Source organism: Chelon labrosus, assembly GCF_963514085.1.
Source record: "Chelon labrosus genome assembly, chromosome: 13".
NCBI classification, from domain to species: Eukaryota; Metazoa; Chordata; class Actinopteri; order Mugiliformes; family Mugilidae; genus Chelon; species Chelon labrosus.
Window position 1 is genome coordinate 12116070 of NC_140346.1, and position 18225 is coordinate 12134294.

Genomic DNA, 18225 nt, shown 5'->3' on the forward strand with positions numbered 1-18225 from the left:
ATGTGATTATGGTCCACATTTCTGTGTTGGAGGTGGCAGTGAGCTCCAAGCACATACAGCGCCTTTCTCCGTGCAGCGGTGGTCTTTTGTGCAGGGGATAAAGCAGATCGGCCTTAGTGGGCCTCCGGGCACGGTGGGGGCTTGCCACTCACATACGGCTCCGAAATAACTTGATTGGCGGACTCCCAGCTATGCGTAGTATAGATGTCCTGCCGCTGCCATATAGCACGCTGGGTTAATAATAGGAGCGCGGTTGTCAAGCTATTTCAGAAGGGGGGAGTGTCGGCCTATTCTCATTGGATCCGTTTTATCCGAGAGTTTCTCATGAAGTGCGAGTGGGAGGAGAATTTCCAGCAACGCAGGATATCAAAAATAAACCCCCTCATGTCCAGGGAAGAGCAGAAAGTATAAATACCCCCGTTATGTCCAAACTGCAGCGGTGCTGGTGAGTGGTACAACAAGACTTAGCTTGGTTAGGAAATTAGAAACGACAGCTCAGGCAGACTGAAATGAAACACCAGACATAGGCTACTTTGACCAAGACTGGCTTTACAGCACTGGAAAAAAATCACTTTAAATTTGAGAAGATTTCGAGAAATTATTCTTTCGATTTGGGAAGACGCGTCACCAGACATAAGGGAGATACTTTGTTTTAAAGTCCTTATTTTTACCACTCTTGATTGCAGTTGCCATTGCAGAAGATGTGTACCACTGTGTGTTTTGTCATTTTAACCCTGTGCGCAGTCGACGCGGCACTTGCCACTCCATTTGAATCAGAGGATGTTGTACCTGTTCGGATAAACGGAAGAACCAACGGCCGCTTTTGGAAAAGAAGCGAGGAGCAGCCGAAGTTTGTCCTGAGTGCGTTTGGTAAGGACTTGACTCTAAATCTCATACCAGACACCAGCTTCATCGCCCCTTCCTTCACCGTGCAGCGTATCAAGGCAAGAGATGTTGGCGCTTTGCGCAGCGCTCCAGGTGTCCAACCTGCCTTGGAAGCGGATCGCCAAGCACTCATGAACCAGACAGAGGAGAGTGAAGGACAGCTTAGGAGCTGCTTTTACTCGGGGAGCGTAGACCAAGATCAAAACTCGTTTGTGGCTGTCAGTTTGTGCTCCGGCATCTTTGGCTCCTTTATAACGGAGGGGAACGAATATTTAATTGAGCCCAAACTTCGCGGCGGCCTGGGACCAGACTCTGCCGAGCAGCTGCATGTCATCAAGAGGAGGACATTCACCAAGAGCCACGGTATTCCCCTCCTGTTCGAAAGCGCGACGGAGGAGAGCCGAGTGGAGAAGCACAGTGGGGAAAGTTTTACGCACGGCGACAGTGACGCACAGAGGGAACCTCGCCGGAGACGCTTTGTTTCCGCGCCAAGGTTCATAGAAACTCTGGTGGTAGCAGACTCGACCATGACCCAGTTCTATGGAGATGAAATAAAGGTCAGACACTATGAACTCATTACTTCCTGCACATACACATACACACACACCCGACAGGAAGCTTAACAGACCTTTAGTTTAGAGTGTCCCGTAAACAGACTGCTAAAGACGTCATCTCACTTTCCCCTTCACTTTCTTCTTGACTACTAAATCAGAATTCATGGCCTAGAAAATGTAGTGGCAGGGATTTGGTTTTTCTCTGCTGCTTCATAAAACATGTTTTGGCGATGTGGGATCTTGGGCTCCCTGTTTTCCACAGGCATAGAAAGAGGTCAGGCTACAGAAATGCGAGCAATGCTGAACCACATTCTTCAGGACTTTGTCACGTTTTGGCAGCAAAGCCTCGGCATCATCCCGGAAGATTCACGGTGCTCACAATATTTATTCCATTCCGTCTTCCCTCACTCAGTATTATAAATTCACTGCGTGGAGCCTGTCCTACTGCATGTCATATAAAACATTCAATATTTAAAATGAAATACAGAGTGTTCTGAAATAAAGAAATATTTCTCCTTCTGACAAAAGACTTATGGTACCGAAACAAAAGTAAGACCATCAATCCACTGCAGCTCCAGACAGATTGCGTTCGTATTTACCACACTCCTCAGCTGCCAAGTCCTCTGCAGTATTCTTTAGTTAGAAGAAAGGCGACCAGGCACCAGGGTCAAGTTTAGACTGATAAACTTGGCTTACATTTAATTTTTATTACCAATCACATGGGCATAATTAATTCCTATCCCTTTCACACATGTTTTCTGTGAGGTTTAGTCATTTGGTTGCCCCTGGCAAACATAAACATGTGTTTCTTGGGTGTGTTGACACCACATGGTGGGAAAAAAACGCTCTATGTGGAAATATCATCACACTCTACACACACTCATACACATCATGGCCAAAACCCGATACCACAACAGCGATGTGGGAATCCCTGCTAGTGATCAAATCAAAATGCTTCTAATTTTGTGACATGTAAGATTGTGCAAAACATATTTGCGTTGTGAAGCTTATAAAGTGAAGCGTACCAACACCAGAGCCAGACTTCCATAACGGCTAATCACATCTGCTCCCCTCATCCCCTTTAAAGGCAGCAGACAGTTTATTGGTCTGTGAGGAGACTCCAGGTCAACCTCTTGGACGTTCTTTTCCTGCAGCAACAGAGACACCAGACATACATACATATATGCACATACTAATATCCAGGGCAATGCATATTGCCATCCCATTGCACACTATCCTTTTAACAGCCACTGATGTCCCTTTCAGAGTTGAATTGGCTCATTAGGAGACGGCTATTCCTCATTCTGAGTATTGGTACACGTTTACTTATGCTCTTTGGCTACAATTACAGAACTTTGTAATGCAGTAAAATGTGTTGAAACCTTTCTTTGATGGCCTTGCAAAACTTTTAGCTGGGTGCCCGTTTTTGCAGGCAGATACACACCACTACTACACCATCTGATCCTCATTATTATACCTGACTGAATCTACACCTGGCTGTAAACCAAACCCTAAAATCACACCCAAACCAAATCCAAATCCAAGATTCACTGATATCCATATCTTCACATCCATTTGTTTGCTAATATGTGATCTGAACATTTGGTAAATACAAATATTGGCTTTCTTGCCTAGAGTCGCATGAGGAAAAAAGCATGCCACCGTCACGTAAATGCTAAGTATCAAACTAAGGTCAGCAGATAATTAGTCTAGCTTACCATAAAGAGTTGAAAACAGTGAAAATCTGTATAGTCAGTTGTTCATTGTTTAAACATTTTGACTCTCCTCCTTTTCGCTACAGCACTACGTTCTCACCCTGATGTCCATGGCAGCTCAGCTTTACAAGCACCCCAGCATAAAGAACTCAGTGAACATTGTGGTGGTGAAGATGCTGGTGGTGGAAGACAAGGAGGTCGGGCCGCAAGTGTCCAACAACGGAGGCATGGCTCTGCGGACCTTCTGTTCTTGGCAGCAGCTCTTCAACCCACCAAGCCAGAGGCATCCAGAGCACTACGACACTGCCATGCTGTTCACTAGAGAGGTGAGAGCCAACACAGATCTGCTCTGGTTTCCTTACACAGCTGCGCAAATGGCTGTTGAGGCCTTTGCAGTGAAAAATACTATCATCTACATATTGTCCGGCACTTGCCAGAATTTAATTCAAAGCAAAAGGTCAAGACAAGACCAATGACCTAAATGAAGGTTAATTTTACAAGTTGCAGCGGTCAACGACATCTTGTAGTCTTCCTTAGACAAATTTGCTCAGTTCTCACTACACTGATGAAATGGTGATTTAGGATACTGAGCAAGTGACTGGATCAGCAGTTAAAACAGACAACCTCAGCTGACATCAGAGTAAAAATGGTCACCACACTGACTGGTACAGGTCCCAAAGTCACGGACTAGTAGTCAGTGGACAGGAGTACAAAGATCAAAGAGGAAAATAAAGACACCATCATTGTACAAGGACAAGGGTTGTCTATGCTTATACGTGACTGATCTGTTAATCATTGGACTGAGGTCCATCCGCTGAGGAGGATGCAGTTTCAAAAAATGTTAACAAGTACAACCAGAGTTCAGCATTTGTTGCCAAATTTCCTTGCATGTCATTTTAAAACAGCGGTGGCCCCAAAACTGATCCCAGGGGGACACCAAATATTGTTTGCAGCAGTACCATGGGTTTTAGCTAGTATGAGCATTTTTTTAGTCCTGGGAAATGCAGATTGCCCTCAATACCCTGCCCATAATCTATAATTAAAAGTTGCGCTAATGATGTTTTTATAACTTAATAGGCCAAATACCTGTATGTTAGGCAAAAGTAGTGATGATTCAAGAGAATTACACAAATCACCAGTTACCCTCAGTGCTACAAGGCATTTTAGATATTTATCTCATTGTTGTCATTTCTTTACTTCCAAATCGGCTGTGTACACTTCCCTCAACAACTTTGTTTCTAGCAGAAGTAGAAAGCTAGGTTTTGCGGAAAAAGATTGTCACAGGATGACCAAAACATGGCTAAAATGTTGCTAAATGTGTTAGGGTAATACATCTTTAAAGCGTCTTAACAACATAGGCTTTTAAAGTCACGCTTATTTAGACAGATGATGCCAGTCTGGCTTTTCTTCAGAACGATGCAATACTTGCAATCAAATTAGAGCTTTACAGTGTAGTGTTAGAATAGTCCTCTTACCCACGATATTCTGGTAGTCTGGTGTATTTTTTTCCCATTCAGAAGGCAACAACCCAGCAAGGATGAGTCATAAAGTCGACCCTGGTGGAAAGCTGTCCCAGACCAGATGTGGTCTGTAAATAATGTGGTTTCACAGGCACCACACTCAACCACACTATAATTATTTGAACCAAAATGTCATACAGTAATACAGGTGCATTTTAGGGCCAGTTGTAGCCAATGCAGAGGAGTCCAACCTCTCATTGCCCTCTTTTTTTTTTTAACCAGCCCAGTTTGAAATTACATAAAGGTGAGGATAAAAAGGAAATTCCTTCCAGCACTTTGGGTAAATTGAGGATGCTGAAAACAGGCTGTAGCGATGGAATAGCTGTAATCTTTTCCAAGCTGGGAGAATGTCAACACAAAGCAAACAAACTGTGCTTTATGGATGCTTCGACAGGAAATAAGCTCACAAGTCCTTAGGGTTTGAGCTGTGATTGGCTTGTTTTGCTGTATTTGGCTGCTTTTTTTCCATCTGGTATGTGCTTGCTGACAAGGTGTTAGCAGACAATACATCGGGCGTATTATTAAATTTTTATAGCTAAGTGCCCTGGTTTGCGGCTTGATTTGATGACAGACTTGGCATTTATCCGCCTACCAAATGACGTTAGCATGTAAATCTGACCCCGGATCAGGGGAAATGATGGAGAGAACATATGGGTTTTTGGAGTGTTGGATTTGTTGAAGCCGCGTTCAATCGGGGGAAACCATCATTCATGCAGACCCGGTTTGTGTTTGTTTTTCCATTTCTGCGGAGATATGCTTTGAAACATAGAGGACAGAAGCCTCTTCGTGGATGAGCTAACTTTAGTGCCGCCACAAATCAGGCCTGACACGATGAAGCCACTTAAAATGGTCAGGGCTTGAGTGTGCGGCCGGGTCGGGGGTTTAAAATGTGTGCCATGCATCCCACAGTCATAAGAGAAGGCCACTGCTACTACTGGCTGTTGTGAAACTCAAGACATAAGCTGTGATGGATGTAGTGGAAACATTTTTCTCATGCATTTTTGCGACCTCATGCTACAGTTTTGGTTATTTTTTTTCGTTTACCAGCGCTATTTGCAGCAGCTATGTTAGGATTTGAGCTTTTACTTATACATACAGTATAGCCTCGCATCTGTGTCTGCATACAGGAGAGACGGTTGCTGTTGTGGAACAAGGTGTACAAACACATGCTGAGCTGCGTTCAAATTGAGGCTCCCGGTCCAGATGTCTTTTGAATCACAGACTGTTCTGCCTTGTGGTTTTTTTCCGGAATGGGGTGGCTGAGGCGAGGCCATGGACGCATCCGTCTCCATCCTACATATCCAGGCAGCATCTCAAGTAGGGAAAGATTTCTGATGCACCAACCACGCTGTTAATTTTCCCACATCACAACTTTGGGGCGGCTACATGCTGAGGACATTTCTTTGCCTTTTTTCATGTTGGAAACACTGAGCAACGTGTTTCTGAATTCTTCATAGATGCCAAGGATTCTTTTCCTTATGATTCATAGCCATACACTATTTATATTTACTATTTGAATGAATTATGCTTTCAGGAATGCCTTTCACGCCCATGTATTCCTAATCTATCAAGCAAGTGTTGGGCACGTTTTAATCATGCATAAAATTACAGTGTGATTGCGGGATCGCTCAACCCCGTACTGATTGTCCAACAGTTAACCTGAACTGATGTGAATGAAATAGTTTGAAATCAAGTCAAGTCATGCATTTTAGTTTAGTTTCAGTGGAAAGTTCTAGTGTCCCATGGCGCTGAAGCATTTTTAGCTGTAGCACTGAGATCAGAAAGTAGGAGATGGTATGCAGCTATTCTAGAAGCATGTTGATTCTGAATGTCACTGCCATTGGTTTTGCTTTGCTGCTGCCATTCCAGTGACTTATGGCACTTAGAGACGGTATGTCACCGATGTTCCTCTACCAGATACCACTTCCCACAAGTACATACCGACTCTTATTGACGCCACGGCTGATTATGATGTGCCGGTGTGTGTGTGTGTGTGAGGGACTTAAATACTCTACATTAGTTGTTTGAGGGCTAATATCTCAGTGTAGCTTGAACTGACGTATTCAGATTTACGTGCATGTAATAATAATGATTAAAAAAAAATTAAAAAGGAAAGTATACTTTATTACCTGCTTACCTGCTTGCTTGTAGGCAGCATTAATGGTCAAATGTTTTCCAAAGCTACATTCACTGAGCTGCTGTGCAGGGCTAATGGTGAACTAAGTTGCTTCTTCAACTACGCTAAAAGATTGTGACTGCACAACTAATTTAAACAAAATAAATAAATAAGGATTTTATTGCATTTTCAATTATATCCCATTTATATAGCAAACAATACGCACTGTTTCAAGGAGCTTTACAGAACATAGAACTTGAAACCCCTAGAGCAAGCACTAAAACACCCTTTTATCAGGAAGACACCTTAAGTAGAACCCAGTTCATATGGGGAGACCGGAAAAGGATACAGAAAAAGAGAGAGGTGAGAGAGAAACACACAGCGCCCCAGGAACAGGCTTGGGGGGTGTAGAAGATAGGTGCTCGTCACCAGTGGGAAGAAAGTAGAGGACAGGTGCTCTGTGCATCATGGGAGGTCCCCCAGCAGCCTAGGCCTACAGCAGCACAACTCAGGGATTGTTCATGATCACCTGAGTCAGCCCTAAGTATAATCTTTATCAAAAAAGAAAGTCTTTAGCGTTGCCTTAAAAGTAGAGAGGTGTCTGACTCCCGAAACTAAACTGGGAGCAAATTCTCTGAAGTGGCTGACAATGCATGTAAACATGTTCAAATATATTTTCAAATCTGACAGACTTGTCTTGATCTCAGCGTTCCAGCTTCAATGTTGTGTCTGTGCTGCAGGACATCTGCGGACAGAAGAACTGCGACACGCTGGGCGTGGCCGATGTCGGGACGATGTGCGATCCCAAGAGAAGCTGCTCAGTTATAGAGGACAACGGCCTGCAAGCTGCCTTCACAGCTGCACACGAGTTAGGTGAGGTCATATTCTGGAACTTTTTAAATATAGTACAACTTGCTACGACTTGTTGTTTTTTTTTTCAATGATTCACAACCATACTTTTGAACATTTGCAAACTTACTTACAAACTGTCATATTTTTGCCCTTTTACAGGTCATGTGTTGAGTATGCCCCATGACGACTCCAAGACATGTGAGAGGCAGTTTGGGGACCTGGGAGGGCATTATCTCATGGCTCCTCTGTTTGTCAGCCTTAACAAGACTGCGCCTTGGTCTCCCTGCAGCGCTCACTCCATCACTGAATTCTTTGACAATGGTCATGGTAAGAAATATTTCAGCTTCTTGCTGAACACAGAGTGTGAAAAGTTAACGCTGACCTGCCAACATCTGCCATGACAGTGTGGCTCTGTTATTAAGGCTGATTCAGAGATGTATAAAACATACTCTCGTCATCTTGTAGATGAAGTAAGGCTTTCCTGCTAAGACATGCCTTCCCAAATTATGGGTTGCAGGGAGAGTTTATCTTGCCTCATATTTCCACATCCTCTTCTCATCATCCTTCTCCCTTTCTCCCTCCCTCTCCTAAACCATGCATTTGTTGCTCCCCCTTCCCATCTCGTGTTGTGCATCTTGTATTGTTTGTATCCTTGCTAGACCTGTCAGTGATCCCTTTTCTTCCACTGAGTCATACTATGGACTTCTTCCTGTTCTCCACCTCCTCAGCCAAAAGCAACAGCTGGTGTCAGCAAAATATGTTCTTTATCAGTTGGAAAATGTCTCCAACCAAAACTCATGTGGCCGAGAATGTTCATTCCGAACTGCGGGTGTCATTGACAACTCCAGACAAAAGCTTTTTGAATCTAATAAAGATCATTAGACGAATAATGAATAAATTCTGATCTAGAAATGCTGTCAAATGTCCAGATACAGAACGACAGGCTGCCTATAAAAGCGCACTGCATAAATAAATTATTCATTTTTGTAGTCAGGATTCAACTTGCCCTGAATATTTTTCCACTGTTGTCATACCACAAACAAAGAGCAGCGCATTTGCAATTGTCACAGTGCTGCAAAGCCCATAATCTCCATTAAACATAATATAAACATTCTCATAGAGTGTTGCTTTGAATTGTAACCACAGGGGACTGTCTGCTGGATGTCCCAGAGAGTACCCTGCCCCTACCAAGAGAGCTGCCAGGCACAAAGTACAGCCTGGACCAACAGTGCCAGCAGATTTTTGGAGAGGAGTTCATCCTTTGCCCCAACATCTCAGACAGCGATGTCTGCAGTCAGCTGTGGTGTCAAGAGGACGGGACACAGCAGTGCTCCACCAAGAACGGCAGCTTGCCCTGGGCCGATGGCACCCCCTGCAGCCCGAATGGGACATGCCTCCATGGAGCGTGCAGGCCAACGCTGGAGGTGACGCAGCCGCTGGTAAGCCGGTGTGATTTTATTGGAAAAGCAGTGTTTTGTTTCATCAAAACAAGACACGTTTTACAACTGAAAACTGACTTCATTAACGACAAAACCCTCACTGCCTTTGTTGGTCTCTCATGACCACTAGATCATGGTGGCTTACATTATCTCAATTCAGCTGTTTAACTGAGTCAGTATGGTGGCTGTTCTTTGTTTTATCAGATACTATTATGGTGTAATTCTTTACACAGTGCTATATTCAAATGCTTTAAAGCTGCACTAATATATGCAGGATGTTGCTTGTAGTAACAAACAAATGCTCATCTTACTTTGCAGATTACGACTCTGCAGAGCATTCTAGTGTCTTTCAGCTCATTGTTTTGGTTGCGTAGCTTTTTTGCTTCACTCTTACAAGTCCCATCTACCTTGTTTTAAGCCCCAGTAGGGAGCAGATGTCAGACAGAGAACCTAATAATTTAACATTTAGCAATTACTATTCCAGATATTGCCCTCATGAAAAACAAAACATTTAGCGGTAATTATGGCTACGATTTATGCATGTGTGAAACTTTCAGTGCGACTTTCTCCAACACAAATCCTTAAATATCTCAAATATATCTCCCACCTATCAGCTGCATGTGTGCTAATCTGCCTCTAATCTGTATGTTCTTCTTGACCAAAACTATTGTAAACTAGCAAGTATCAAAATGCATCCTTGAGAAGATTGTGTGCTACAGTCAAAAGCTACGTGATCATTCATGTCATTGTGCCAAGGAGCTGAATGTGCTTACAACACAATGGCTCAGATTTGCTGTAGGAATATCCATTTGTGTGCAGATGTGTTTTTTGTTGGTTAAAACACACCCCACAATGAAATCCAAATGGATTTTAAGGCCTTTTTATATTTCCTTAAAGAACATCTTTGCATCCCTGTGTTTCATTTTAGCTCAGTTGCCTTGATATCTTCCCCGTATGTTATGAACACACATCTGTTTATGAATCCAGACGTGCTGGCAGTGGGGATGTTAGCTGGTCCAAACTAATAAAACTTCTGGAAAGGACACCCATACTAGTAAATGCACATGCACACACACTCACACACACACACACTTTGCTGTACAAAGTCGCAGCATGGCAGGTTCCACTAGCGGTGAGTGACACATGTGGCAGGAATGTGGGTAGAGGCAGACAGCAGGCGCGTGCCGAACTTCAGCACAGATTTAGCCTTGAGTCACTGCACGCCAACACACTGTGCGGCCTCAAACCCTGAAGCCCAGACTGTGGTTTAGGCTGCACAGCTGAGATTGCCTTTGGCGCGGAGCTCTAACCGACTACTCTGACTGCTCTTTTTTTTTTTTCTGTATGTGTTTCACGGCAGATGGTTGTGGATGGTGGCTGGAGCTCGTGGGGACCGTGGCAGCAGTGCTCCAGGACATGTGGAGGTGGGGTGGAGTTCTCCTACAGGGAGTGCACTGATCCCGTGCCTCAGAACGGAGGGAAGTACTGTGAGGGGCAGAGGGTTCAGTACCAGTCCTGCAACATACAGCCATGTGACAACAGTGAAGGTGAGAATCTGCACAATGCATTGCTTACCCCATACTCAAATGAACTATACAAATAGATTGTAGCATTAGAAATATGATCAAAAGGCATGCACAATAAATTACCATCAACCAAAAATACTATATATGTGATTATTCATTATTGGTAAATTGAGATTGGGAAAAATAGAGCAGCAACTGCTTAGATCACTATCTAAAGAATTACAATGTTTGACACCATTCATACACATTCATCTATTCATACACATGCTAAAAAAATTCTCTGACCCTAAAACAAACTGATTCTGTATAAGTAATTTGCCCTGTGTATAACTCATAATGTCTCTCACAGTCAGCTGGTAAGCTACAGTACACAAGAAAGGAACATAAACACTTAAAAAGTATAGAATGCTTTTAGAAAATGGCGAAAACAAAAGTGCACTGGTCTGGAATGAATGGGGTGAGATATGCAGAAACTCCCAAATAATGGAGATCTAACGGTGAGTCTTAGTCAGTTTAAACTGTTACCCTGGTTTTACACTGGACCCTAATTTGGTCAGAAGGATTCTGCAGCCTGCTGAAACTGTAGTTGGAATGACGATACACTATGTCATGTGCTATGGACCTGTTCCCAAATCCATAAATTCTGGATTAAGATTCACTTACATAACTGATATTATTAAAAAAAAATGTGTTTGCACTCTGGCCAAAGCTTTAAACAGTGGGAGACGGTAAGCTGTTATCTGTTTTTCCATAATTACTGAAGTGTCGGACCCAGACGTCTACGACTGGAGGGTAAATCATTCTCTGAAACTGGAAATTGTTAGCTTGGCGTAGAAGACTCAGTTCTTATCAGAGTATGAGTCTGGTAACACAGCACTTGAATTTCGTTATGGTGTTTCCACCAGTACAGAAAAGATAAATACCGCTGCTCACAACTGGATAGTCCTACAACCAACCAGAGCCATTTTGTTGTAAACAAATTTAACTTCACGGCACTCAGATGACGAGGACGACTACATCACTGTTACCCTTCTGGACATCACCACACCGAGCCCACACTAAATATTTGATTGGCCCGGCAGATCTTTGCTGTAGCATAATCAGTTCCCAGCGGAGCTACTCCAAACAAACTTTCCGACATAAAAGATTTGTGAGCAGGGAAGTTGGTCCAGCTTCTGGGTTCTGCAAATATCTGGGTTTTTCTTTTCAAAACAAGATGACTTAATTAGAAAACGTAGCTGCACATAAAAGAACAGTCTACTCCTTCTATAAAGGTGTCTAAATGTTTGTATGTCAGTTGACCCCGCCTAGTTTCAGTGCTCAGTGGGGGTAGGGAGTTTGGGTTGTTTTGAAATAGAATTTATCATGTGTCTGCTATTACCCTCAAAATGCTCCCCGGGTGCAGACAGGTGCACAGGTGGCAGCCCACTGCTCTGAGTGTACACAGGACTAATGGACTGGTCAAATGCAGAGAATAATTTTTTAATGTGGGATCCATACAGTATAACAATTATTCGTTTCTCTGTCTTGTGCTTTCAGGTAAGAGTTTCAGAGAGGAGCAGTGTGAGAAGCACAATAGCCCCAACTACCTGGACCACAACGGGAACATGAAACAGTGGATACCAAAGTATGCCGGGGTTTCTCCACGAGACAGATGTAAGCTGTTCTGCAGGGCCAGAGGCAGCAGTGAATTTAAGGTGTTTGAACCCAAGGTACAGTATGTGTGCTCAACAGCACAGCTCATTGTCTTGCAGAAATATACATATGAGTACGTTTAATAAATCCTGGACTTTCATTTGAATGTGATGATTGCATTACGCCCGGAATGACATCTCTACAAATGCTTGCTGCAGGTGACTGACGGGACAACATGTGGACCTGACACCACATCCGTGTGTGTGCAAGGCCAGTGCGTGAAGGCGGGCTGCGACCACGTGATTGGATCCAACAACCGGGTGGACAAGTGTGGAATCTGCGGTGGAAGTGGACTCACCTGCAGAAAGATCACGGGCTCCTACAACAAAGCAACGTAAGCGCTCTAGAAAAAGCCATTAAGTAGGGGGAAAAAAATTAAAGTTGGATTCATACGTAGTCACCATAAGGCTGGTGTCACTGGTGTGTATGCATTTCTTTCAAGCACACACAGAAGTGAAATTAATGACTTCTGTTGATGACACTAGTCTCAGGGCATATTTTATAATTTGAACATTCTCTAATCTGATCAGAGATTGTAGCACAGAAAGCCCTGGTTCCTCTTGATCATTTGTCTTGATGCGTTTGTAATCTCAGCAGCACATTCTTCTCTGCACAAGGTTTTACTAGACCCAGACTTCTGTATATCATAATTAACTTTGATTGTTTAATGTTTATCAGCATCAGAATACATACAGTTGAAACCAGATACATACACTGTGTTAAAAGACACATAAACCTTTTTTCCTCACTGTCTGAAGTTAAATCAGACTAAACCTCTCCTGTTTTAGGTCAGTTAGGATTACTAAAATTATTTATATTTGCTAAATGCCACAATAATGAGAGAGAGAATTTCTTTGAGAATTTTTTATTACTTTCTTCAAAGTAAGAAGTTTACGTACATTTCCTTAGTATTTGGTAGCATTGCCTTTAAACTGTATGACTTGGGAATTCTGGTCCATTCCTCCTGACAGAACTTGTGTAACTGAGTCAGGGTTGTAGGCCGTCTCACTCACACACGCCTTTTCAGATCTGCCCACAAATTTTCTATGGGACTGAGATCGGGGCTTTGTGATGGCCACTCCAAAACATTGATTTTGTTGTCCTTAAGCCACTTTGTAACTACTTTGGCGGTATGCTTAGGGTCATTGTCCATTTGGAAGACCCATTTGCGTCCAAGTTTTAATTTCCTGGCTGATGTCTTGAGATGTTGCTTCAATATTTCCACATAATGTTCTTTCCTCATGATGCCATCTATTTTATGAAGTGCACCAGCTCCTCCTGCGGCAAAACAGCCCCACAACATGATGCTACCACCCCCATACTTCACAGTTGGGATGATGTTCTCAGGCTTACAAGCTTCCCCCTTTTTCCTCCAAATGTAACGATGGTCATTATGGCCAAACAGTTCCACTTTAGTTTCATCAGATCACAGGACATGTCTCCAGAAATTAAGGTCTTTGTCCCTGTGTGTATTTGGAAACTGTAATCTGGCTTTTTTATGTTACTTCTGGAGTAATGGCTTCTTCTTCGCTGAGTGGCCTTTCAGCCCATATCGGTACAGAATTCGTTTCACTGTGGAGAATGACACTCTCTTACCAGCTTTAGCCATCATATTGACAAGGTCTTTAGCTTTTGTTTTGGGGTTGATTCGCACATTTCGGACTAAAATACATTCATCTCTGGGACATAGAACCCGTCTCCTTCCTGAGCGGTATGATGGCTGGACATTCCCATGGTGTCTATACTTTCCTTCATTGTTTAAAGACATAGTAATCTTTGTGTATGTAAACTTCTGACTTTGAAGAAAGTAATCAAAAATTCTCTAAGAAATTCTCTCTCTCATTATTGTGGCATTTAGCAAATAGAAATAATTTTAGTAATCCTAACTAACCTAAAACAGGAGAGGTTTAGTCTGATTTAACTTCAGACAGTGAGGGAAAAAAGTTTTATGTGTCTTTTAACACAGTGTATGTAAACATCTGGTTTCAACTGTATATAGTGAAGTCAGATTAAATTAAAAACAGTCCTATAACCAACAAGAAAAGACACAAATGACATAGATAATATAGAATAATATTATGAAATATGAACTACTTCTTTACTGTAAGAGAACCAAGTGTTAATTCTGCTTCTTTGTCTCCCCACTCAGCTATGGATACAGTGACATTGTCACAATTCCCATAGGCGCCACTAACATTGACATCAAACAGCGGAGCCACAGAGGAATCAAACACGATGGAAACTACCTGGCTATAAAGCGAGACAGTGGTGGTTACATCCTCAACGGTAACTTCTCTGTATCCACGGTGGAGCAGGACATTCCAGTGCTGGGCGCTGTTCTAAAGTACAGCGGCTCCTCCACCACGCTGGAGAGGATCCAGAGCTTCAGGCAGCTGAAAGAGGCCATCACCATCCAACTTCTGGCCACCGCAGGGGATGCCAACCCTCCCAAGGTCAAATATACCTTTTTCATCCCCAAAGATGCGACCTTCAGCAAATCCAAGGACAAGAAGGGCTCGTCCCTGTCTTTGCATGTGATCCAACCATTTGGCATGCCTGAATGGGTGCTGGGAGAGTGGTCTGAGTGCTCCAAGAGCTGCGGCTCCGGTTGGTCCAGAAGGATTGTTGAGTGCAGAGACAGTGAAGAGTTCCTCTCCAGTCATTGCGACAAAGACCTGAAGCCAACAGACATCAGGCCTTGCGGGGATATGCCATGTCCCATATGGCAAATGGGACCCTGGTCTGCCTGCTCACGAACTTGTGGACAGGGGGAGCGTCGCCGCAGTGTCTTCTGCATAGACTACACTGGGAAGACTGTTGATCCAGAGAAGTGTGATCCAAACAAATTCCCAGAGCTAGTCTCTGGAGAATGTTTCAACCAGGACTGCTTATGAAGCCCACAAGTACAGTGAACTTTCATCTGTGGTCTGAGTGCACTTATCAACCATGAATGGATTGTTGAGCTGGTGCTCCAGGAGCAAGCATAGCGGCCTAGTTAATCAGGGAGCAAAATGACTTCAAGGAGACATTAAATAGCCACAATAAGACAACAACAAAAAAAAAACTCTAAAAAGACATAAAACAACTACAAACTGATCACAAAGAGACTACAAAGACACAAAACCCGCAGTGATACACAAAATAACCACAAAATAACCATGAAAAGACAGAAAATGGCCACAAAAAGATGCTAACACTACAAAGGGATGCATTTTTGATGTTCTTTAAGTTCAGGTATGCCTGCGAAGTGTAATTCGGCCCATCTGTAGTCTTTTTGAGTCTCTTTCAGTCAGAGGGTCTTCCTCCTGCACAGGAGGGGTGGGGGCCTGGTATTATGTCTGTGTCCTAGGATCTATTTTCTCATAATCCATCCATGTTACCAACTGGTTGCCAGTCACACCAAGGGCTTTAAACTGAAAACTGTTTTGTCATGTTTTGTTGACATTTGACAACCACTATTGAAATTTGAAACAATGGAAATCTACCTCAAGATGTACACGTGATGCTATGTATAGATGCTAGATGAAGGTGCGGTGTGTGTTTTCTCCAGAGTGAGAAGAATTCAAGTCCCACTTCAAAGGAAGTACAATCTGCAGTTTGTCTTCCCGAGTTATCTGTTACTTAACGTGAGACTAGAGCAATGGCATGTATCTGCTGTTAAACACACCAGCACAGTGTAAATATACCTCCAGTTGTCCTCCACAGAACTCCACCCCTATAAAGCTTTGATCGAGCCATTTACCTATCGTTGAGGTAAGTACATAGGATTGAGTCATTGGGTCATCTGGGAAATGGGCTCCTGTATGGTTTCTCTACACACACACAATGATGTGTTTTGCGTTAAATAGTTGCGATGAGGATGTATTTTTACCCTAAATACTAGCATTGTTGAGAGATGGGCAAAACCATTAGCTGACTATATGTGACAATGTTTTGGATTTTAAAATGAGGTGGTTGTATCTTATATGAAAACAGAATGTAATGAATTAAATGTGTAGACGTTATAGAGAGTGATAGAACCTGAGTTTACACCTGGTGTAAATGTCTTAGCCTAGATAATGACTGGTCCATCCTGACCAGGAGAACCCATGACAGAGAATTCTCCTCTGCCTCGTAGTTTAGTTTTTTTTTTTTTCCTTCCCCCTGGTGCATTACAACGCACTTGAGAGGAAAACCGGTACAAACAATTCTGCAGTCCAATAATTGATTCTTTGGGGTATTATTATTAAGTTAAGTGATAAGCATACTACGTATCTTGTATATGAAAATTAACATTAATTTTATTCCTTTTCAGACTTTTATTTGTTAATGCAGCTTATGCAAACACTCACAGATGTTTTCAGACTCTTGTATGTATATTTGATTCCTCATTCCTATTGTTAATTTACAGTGTATTATTAAACAAAAAAGATGGAGCATTAGGCCTATATCCCTTCAGTGAAGGACTATGCTATTTTATTATTGCAGCTTCCTTTTTAAGCTATTTATTTTTGTAAAGTTTTTACTTTGGACATGTAATTAATTGTCTTTGAGGTTTTTGTCTATAAAATGGTCAAATAAACACATTTATGTCCATCCATGGCTCTCTTTTACTGTGACCTATTAACTTGCATCCAAATAGGAGGGGGAAAAGCAGTTATTTTCTCTGTTGTGCAACAAAATTTAATTGCACTAATTATCCCTGTGTCCAGAATTGGGAATATATATGAGCACTATTGTTAGAAGCCACAGTGCAAAATAGCCCATAAATTCCAGACTAATTTTCAGATGTTTTCCAGTTCAGTCTCTTAGACAACTGCACACATAAAATTCTCCACAGAAGGCCAGACTAATGGAATTATTTTAGGTGGGTTGGACACATTTAAAAGCAGGGTGAGGCAAATTTTAGCACTGGTTTTACAAACTCAAATCCTCCAACAGTGGAATAACTGACATTAAGATGAATCAGAGAAGGCCATATGAAAACATGCTCAGTAGCTGAGGTTACGGAGGAATGTCCACATAACACGCAACAAAATCGGCTAACAACATTCTGGTTTTAATGCCAGCTTTTTATTCTCTGTATTACAGCTGCTTCAGCTTAGTAGATAAAAAACAAAAGACTTAATGGATTACAAATACTAACGTAGCCATAATGTCATATGGACATGTTGATGTGGATTGCCAGTCCTCGACACAAACAGATACACAAAGAGACACCAAACAATAAGCGGAGTAAAAAATAAAAATGAAACAAATGCAAAGAAACCAAGTGGCTAGAAACAGGTGCAAAATGAACACATGAAATGGCAAAATGACTGTAAAAAAAAAGGTAAAGCAACAAAACAAAAACACAAAATAACTACACAGAGACTCATTAAAAAATTAAAAGACCCGAAATGAGTACAAACACCTTTACTTTAACAAGGAAACTGGAAATTTCTGAGTGAAAACAAAAGAGTCGCCATCTACATGATTTATAAAGTGAAAACAAAGAGACTCAAAATTAGAATTTGTCTACAAAGAGACAGAAACTTGAAATTACTACAAAAAGTTAGAAAGAGACAATGGCGAGATTCAAAATGACAAAAATAATAAGTGAATTAAGACAAGTAAAGCCACAACAAAATAACATTTTTGTGGAAGAGAGACTCCTGGTGAAGCTGTAAAATGACAACTCGACAAAGAAAACACATTTTGCTTTGTTTCCCTTTGAATCTATGTCTTTCTCTGGTGTTGGGGGGGGGGGGGGGGGGGGTGATCAGTGGTAAATGGTCTTGTATTTAAGTAGCTCCTTTCTATCCATTGGTAGTCAAAGTGCTTTACACTCACATCTACCCACTCGTTCACACACCAGTGCCTTGTGTGTTCGTGTCTTGCTGAAGGACACTTTAGCATGTGGTGTGCAGCAGGGATTGAGCTGATAACCCTCTTGTTTGTACAC

At 42.3% G+C, this 18225-nt stretch overlaps 1 protein-coding gene across 1 annotated transcript; it reads left to right on the forward strand.

Annotated features, from left to right (window-relative positions):
• LOC311497720 (A disintegrin and metalloproteinase with thrombospondin motifs 8-like) lies at nt 1-16877 on the forward strand. Its single transcript, XM_084558087.1, has 9 exons — nt 1-1442; nt 3241-3480; nt 7531-7663; nt 7802-7969; nt 8789-9081; nt 10442-10628; nt 12147-12319; nt 12461-12636; nt 14452-16877. The coding sequence occupies exons 1-9, from the start codon at nt 702-704 to the stop codon at nt 15194-15196; spliced, it is 2856 nt and encodes a 951-aa protein (XP_084414213.1). The 5' UTR covers nt 1-701; the 3' UTR covers nt 15197-16877.
• The last annotated feature ends 1348 nt before the right edge of the window (nt 16878-18225 follow it).